The sequence below is a fragment of the Gavialis gangeticus genome, unplaced genomic scaffold (genome assembly GCF_001723915.1).
Source record: "Gavialis gangeticus isolate Ggan-Ray unplaced genomic scaffold, GavGan_comp1, whole genome shotgun sequence".
Classification (NCBI taxonomy): Eukaryota; Metazoa; Chordata; order Crocodylia; family Gavialidae; genus Gavialis; species Gavialis gangeticus.
Window position 1 is genome coordinate 159,752,544 of NW_017728992.1, and position 7,584 is coordinate 159,760,127.

Genomic DNA, 7,584 nt, shown 5'->3' on the forward strand with positions numbered 1-7,584 from the left:
TGCTCAGGTCCCTTCCAACCCTACCAACTATGAAACCTTTCATCTTCACCCAAATGCATTCTGCTTTGCTGCCTTCTTCCTCCTGAACCAGGGAACAACTGCACGCATTTCTGATATACAAGACAACACCACCACTTTCTCTCAGAGTCCTGTCCTTCCAAAACAGAGTGCAACCCTCCACGTTGATATTCCAGTCATAAGAGCTGTCCCACCAAGTCTTGGTGATGCCAATCTGATCATAGTTCTTTTCACAGGCTGCAGCTTCTAAACTCATCTCATTTATTCCTCCTACTTCTCATATTTGTATACATGCATTGGATGCATTTTGACCTCTTTGCTTTCCTTTTGTGCCACTTGTTGCAGTCCTCTGCCCCTTTCCCAGAATTGAGCTGCTTCTTCAAGTCCTTCCCCCTCTGGACTATGTGCTCTGCTGCTGGAGTGTTTTGATCACCATTTCCCATGGACCGTAGTTTAAAGCCCTACTTACTAGGTTGGCCAAGTGACGCCCAAAGATGCTCTCCCCATTCTTGTCAGATGGATCCCATCTTGTGATAGCAGTGTGCAAATATTACAAAGTTTTATACTGGAAACACCAAGATAATATCTACAATGTTCTAAAACAGCGAGAGAAGCCTCAAAATCCCAAACAATTATTCACATTATAGCTGTTTAGTTTGGGATTCGTTTTATTTGCTTTTTACGTGTATCAGCATTTTGCACGTACTACCTGCATGATAAGTAAAGTGATAGATAAAAATGATAAAAGATAATAAATATTCTTCGTATGCGATACGGTCTTCACCACCATCTTATAGTAATCCTGAAGCCACTGCATGGATACTACTGATAATCAGCATAATAAACTCCAGCTGAAAGTCAAAAACTGAAGCAATTTTCACATTACCAAGAAACAAAACCATTTAACCATGATTTCCCTTCTCTAGGACTAATAAGTCTACAGCAGGACTATGAAAAACTAAAGACCAGTAAAACCAGAGCCTTTAGCTACCAGATAAGAGAACAGAGACTATAACAACAGAGGTACCATTTGTTTATTGTAATTATTCCTTTGGATTAAGGATAAGGATTCTAATATCCTTACAGTTTAAGTTCACACCTAATGAAATGGGAAAAACTAAGGACTTTATGGAAAAAGGAAACCCTGGTCTCTGACATCATTTTACACTGTACAGTATATCACAGATTTAAAAAAAGAGAGAGAACTCTTTACATCTAACCAAGAACTCCTTTGTACAAAACTGCAAAAAATTCTAAAAACTGTAAAATATTTAGGGTCATAAAACTGCTCATAAAATCTATGCTATGAACAGTAAGGTTGGTTCAAGAAAGTCCAAATGTAAGATGACAAAAAACCCCAACTTTAATGCATCAATTAAATTGATAGAGCTATTCCACCAGTGGAATTATTCTAGCATTTTTCAGCTAGAATTAACTGTGCATCAAGATGACTCAAGTCACCAATTTTTCCTGTCCTCGTTATGCAGTATATAATCAAAAAAGACAAAAAATTGCCTACTACCTGAACAAGGGCTTCCATACAGATATGATGCCCAGCACCACAAATTCATTCACTTTTCCATTTTTATGGCAATAATTCCAACTCCAATCTATAGTTATAATGCAGTATACAAAGCATTAAAAGCTTCATGGAGAAAGGCAGCTTGTTATAAGATACATCAAGGAAAAAGAGAGATCATAAGCAGATTAGCATGTGGTGGAAGTGACACAAGCTAAGCAGGAGGTATGGATGATCTGGGTAAGTGCCATGGAAAAATAAATTTCATGATTGGACTTAAGGCAAATGGAAACAATTCATTTGGCTTCCTACAATACATTGTGGAACATATGATGTCCACATGTCCATTACCAACAAACTTCACCACAGAAAGGCCAGTGCTTTGATATATTGAAAAAAATATATCCACCACCAACCTCTTCCATACCACAGTAGCCTGAGTTACTGCAGCTTGAAAAGAAAGAAGATGAAAGGAATAAAAAAGTAAGATGTCTGTAGAAAGTTGGTGGTATTTGTCTGAAGTACCCCATCCTGTCACAAGGTGTTGATCCTGCTGGAGAAGGGTTAAGACAGGTCAGTTGACTTCGGCTATTCTCCTTCTGTGGTGGGAGAAACAACTTTCTCCTAGCACAAAAAAGCTAGCATAGAAGCATTCAATGGGTTTTTTGCAGAAGAGAGCACTCTTCGACAAAAAAAGAGAGCACTTCCACCAGGAAGATCTCTTTTCTCTCACATCAGCTCAAATGCCAATACACTTCTGAGAAGTCGTGAGGAATCTCTGTATCCCATAGTTCTCCATCAGGGATTAGTCAAGCCCTGCTGCTCCTGCCAGTTGCTTACTGACAGCCTTCCATGACAGGGGAGAGGGCAGGCTTTCAATCTTTAAGCTCCAATGGGGGTAAGGGGAACCTAAGGAGCAGCCCTCTGACCTCCTTAACTGGAGAGCTCACTTTAGGGTATCCAAGTAGCTCTCCAGCTGGAATGCCTGTATGCTCCAGCCCAGACCTATTTTTCCAGCGCTAAGAATTTCTCAGCGCTGTAACTAAACACCTACCTATAGCCTCAGTGAGATAAGCAGTTGTGTCTTTACCTGAACTTCTGGGTGGAATCCCAAAGGAACAAATATATCTAGAGTATGTGCTGAACAGTCCTGGGAGAGGAAACATACAAACAACTAATCCTGGAGAGAAGGTTTACTATGAACCTGATGACAACTTATTGCTGAATTGTTTGTTAACAAAGCATGAATTTGGACTACACAGTGTACAAACTAGGTCTAACTAATAAACTGGGAAAGATGCTTGTTCAGCTTAGTAAAATATAGCTTCTTTATCTGCTAAAGAACGTTTGCTAAGGAAAATATTGTCAGTGCAATGTAGTGCAACTTAATTATTTGGAAGGAAAAACACTGCTAGAATATCAAGAAAACTTCTATTTACCAATTTTCATTGAAGAAGGTGTCTAGAGCTACTCTGACAAAAGCAGAACTGTCAGTGTCAAATTCTGTTCTAGAATAACGGTCATAATGCAAACAAGAAATGGGAAAGAGTAAGTAAATCACATGGTGACTTCATTCAAATTCAGATATATGTAAATAATCTTATCAAAATACCATTATGTCTCTACCATAACCTACCCTTGATCACAGCTATTTCTAGTGGCTGTTTCACCATTTTCAAAAGCAATCCTCAGCCTGTTATCAATATTTCCCCCCTCTGAGGTAGTATAGAGGTAAACACTAATATGTGAAGAACAACAGACATTGCCCCTGAAGTATGTCAGCAAAGAATGCATTTTTATATAATGCTGCCAGCAGTGTGAACACAGTTAGACATCAAACGTGTGAGAAAATCCCAGGCCTCTGCCTGGATGGAAAAGGGTGCTACTTTTAGACTACTGGCTTGGCTGATGGTCATGCTCTTTACAACCCCAAGCCAAATAAATAAGGTGGTTCCAGACCATATCAGCCTCAGATCTGCAAAAGAAATAAATGAAATACCACTCCTTAAACATATATATTCACAAATGCTGAACCATAAGTTTAAACATGTTACAAGTAGTACCAAGAAATATCACTGCCATTTTTCAACCTGAAATGCTTTTTTTCCCTCCCTAATCTGAAACTCAGTACAATTTTTTGGAGTAGCTAGAGTGTGGTTAAGGGAAGGAAGCTATGCTTGTTTGCATGGAATCTGCTATTTCCTCCCTGCCAAAACACTTGTTTAAAAAAGTCATGTAATATTCCTATTAAACTGTAAATGCAGTCGACAAGGAAATGGCCTACTGGCAGTGTATTACCTTTGTGGCAGTGCCAACCGGCCTACAGCAAAATAGTGCATATGATAATTTCAACAAGCATTCCCAAGTAACAAAATTGTGCTTTACATAAATACCACAGAACTCAAGCAAGATCCAGAAAAAGCAATGAAAATTTGCCCAAGCTTTCATGCTTGCCTATATCAATTGTATGTCATAACTAAAACAAAATAGGAAAGCATCTACATATGTCCAAGAATCCTGTGAAGTTAGATCATATAACTCTGGGAAAACTATTTCAACTTAAATCTGTGTATTTCTTGTTAACCACTGTAACAACTCACTAATAAAAATTAAGACAAACTGTAGGTATCAAATATACAAAAGAGTTCTAACTGCATACAAGTCCTTAAAGACCATAACACAATTTATTAACAAGAACATGTGTTCTGTGTAATCCAGAATTGTTATGTTAAATTACTTTGGCCTTTGATATCATTCATTTGATTACAAGAATTAAATAGATTCACAAGCCTTCAAATTCAAACAGTGACCTTTGGTTTATAAGCAGCTATTGTCATGCTTATAAAATCCTCCCTGATAATTTAGTCCTTACCTTTCATTACCTAGTGTAACTACATGAAATTATGTTAAAGTGAACCCAGATGTAACGAAGATGATTTCATTAATGTAAAAGAGTACAATTGAAAAACTCAATATAATCAAATATAATTAATATGTAATCAATACAGTGTTTCAGAATAGTTTTAAAATGTTAACGGGTCATAAATTAAGACATCTATTAAACAGAAACTTTGAAAATATTTGTTTTGTTCATCTCAGTTTTCATTTAAATTATTTCATTTCAGTCTTTAAGTATAAAAGCTAATTTGCCAGAAGTAACAGCTTTGCCAAAAGTTTTATTAGTTGTCTCTTTAAATGCTATAATGTTTCAAACCACAAAACAAATCAGTAGCTTTGCTTTAACTACTCGCTAGCAAAAGTTACTGAGACCTCTGCAGAACATTCCTGCTTAGAAACACATGTACAGAGACGCGTGCACACGCACACACACGTTCTAAAAACACTTGAATTTATTCAAGTGTTACCTTAAAGTCACCATGTTAAAACAGCACAGCACCTTCATACTCAACAGCTGTGGCTCCCTTTATTTATATAAAGATGACTCATGACACACTGACAAAAAAATTAATACAATAATCAAGTGTGCGCATCACATTTAAACATGCTGAAAACACATGGGAAACACACTGCCTATAACAACTCATTGTGCCTTGATAACAGTAAATTGGTTCTATTTGCAAATGCACACTGAAATAATCATTTTTATTAATAATCACACTTATTTGCAAGGCTTTTCTAAGAGACATTGCTATAATATAGTGCAGTTCAATAAACAAAGGTATGTCTAGTGGTGACTATCTAGAAAAATACCCTTCGATCAGCTTTTTAGAAAGCAGTATTTTTCTCCAATTATCTCTTACCCATTTATTTTTACACAATAAAATTTAAATTAATGAAGCAAAATATTTTTATTTTAAATTTAGAAACAAAAAAACCATTCTGGGATTACAAACACCTACATTAACAGGTAACAGGCCAAATTCTGAATACCGTTCTTAGCTATCTTTAAGTCAAAACTCTCTTTTAAAAGGAGGAAGATGACCTCATGGCTATGACACCAGAAGTTAAGCTGCGGCCTTGAACCTGGGGCCTTGGCCTGCCACCTCATGGTTAGCCACTCAGCCTGGTCAAAGCTAGCATGAAACCTCCATTAGTGCCTAACCCTCCACCTACTCCTTGTCACTGGAGTGGCCAGGCAGGGTCAGCTGACCCATCCACTTCCAGAATATAAGCACCAGACCATGAACAGGAAGTGTCCAGGCAACAGGGCAACCTGACCCAAGACTGCTTCCCTGCTCACTCTGGCTTACTCTTTGACTTCGCTTTCCATTTGATTTCCCAGCTTCTTGATTTGACAGGCCCCCTAGACTTTGTTCTCTGTTTGATCTCCTGGCTTCTTGCCTTGGCTTTTCCATGGACTCTGATCATGCCTGGACTTTGTTCTTGGACTGACCTTCTGGCTTCCTGACCCGGTTCAACTTCAGATTCTATTTACCCATCCTGGTCCTGGCTGGCTGCCTCAGTCTCCAATCTGGCCAGCCATGTCCTGGCATAACACCAGACTTGGACTTTTAAGATGTAGGTTCAACCTAACATGGAATTCTTGGATTACTTAATCTCTTAGTGCTTTAGTTCTCCATCTCTGAAACAGCAAGCAATAGTGCTTCCCAACCTCACAAAAATACTGTAAAAATAAACTCTATTTACAAGATGTAAACTACAGTGACAGGGAGCAGACAAAGTCAGGCATCAAGTGATTAATGACTCCAAGACTGTCCACTTTGCCTGTTATAAGTAACAGCCTGACTGCACAGATAGCTTCATCATACCAGCATTAATATCTTTTGGGGGCAGAGGGAGGAAGGTATACATACAACTTACCCTCATTGGGTGTATGTCAGCATATGGAGGTTTTCCTTCAGCCATTTCTATTGAAGTGATACCAAGAGACCAGATGTCTGCCACACAATTATAACCAATTTCTTGTATTACCTCAGGAGCCATCCAAAATGGAGTTCCTATAACAGTATTTCGTTTTGCCATTGTATCCTGTAATTACATGTGTACAATTAAAATTCAGGCATTTAACTGCAGAGATATGAACCACATTTGTTCCATATAAGACTGCAACTGCATTTTCATTATAAACACTATACAGACCCTCTCCCAACTCTTCAAACAAATATATGTCCTCAAAACTTGCAGGTAACATCTGTGATTGAGGAAGCCCTTTTCTTCCAAATATGAAGTAAAGTGGGTAAGAGTCCTTCACTTTTGACTAACAGAGAAGGTTCCCAAGATGTCAGTGTCCCAATTTCTGTTTCATGTGATTGTTATATTTATTTTCCTTTCTAAATTTTTGCTACAAGAATTTTTACTCGTAATTTACTGATTTGTACCCTCAACCACTTTATATCAAAGACTTCTACAAATTCAACACTTTATCACAGGATAAGATAGAACATCTTTGGGTATGGGCATCCATACTTTTCGGCTGTAAACAGACGTCTCATCTGAGGTGGTCCTAATTGTCCCAGGCTCTAACCCAGATCAAAACAGGAGCAGTACAGTCACTTACACAAACAGCCCTTCCAAGCTGCATGGCTGCTCCTCTGCCAGCAGGTGGCCAGCAAGAGCTCACAGCGGTAGGACTTGTCTTTGGAATGACTCACAATTAGCTTGAAGGACGTCCAATTAATTTAGATACACACAGCATACAAACAACAACGTCAAAAAGTGTTATCACATTTTATCTTGTGTATTCACACAGGTATGAAAAGCAAGGCAATGGACTTGTATGTCTGTAGGATCCTGGGACCAAAGGCTTTCTTCTCAGAGAAATGCCACATTTGTATACAGCCTTAGAGCTGATTTAAAAGAAGAGAAGGGTCTCTTGCTCCTAACTGAACTGCAGGAGTATCTGCTACTAGTGCTGTCCGAGGGTTCAGGTGCTGATTCAATTCAGAGGAGATTCAGCCTGATTCGGCGGTCAAATCTCCGAATCCAAATCAAATCAGGAGACCCATTAAAAGGTCTGAATCAATCTGGAAACTATTCAGACAGCTTCGGAAATTTGGGCAGTTCCCACTTGTTGATGCAGGGAGCTGGACCTGGACTCCATGCTGGTAAGTAGGGGGAAGGGAGGG

The 7,584-nt window shown here is 38.6% G+C and overlaps 1 protein-coding gene across 3 annotated transcripts in view; it reads right to left on the reverse strand.

Moving 5' to 3' along the window:
- The window catches only part of STK3 (serine/threonine kinase 3), a 439,103-nt gene that overhangs the window by 373,734 nt on the left and 57,785 nt on the right, over positions 1-7,584 (reverse strand). For all 3 annotated transcript variants that reach the window (XR_002099553.1, XM_019527988.1, XM_019527987.1), the window contains exon 6: positions 6,320-6,487. Coding sequence is in view for 2 of the 3 variants with exons in the window: in XM_019527988.1 (XP_019383533.1) it covers positions 6,320-6,487 (168 nt within the window). In the remaining variant the exon portion in view is untranslated. The remainder of the gene's footprint in view (positions 1-6,319; positions 6,488-7,584) is intronic.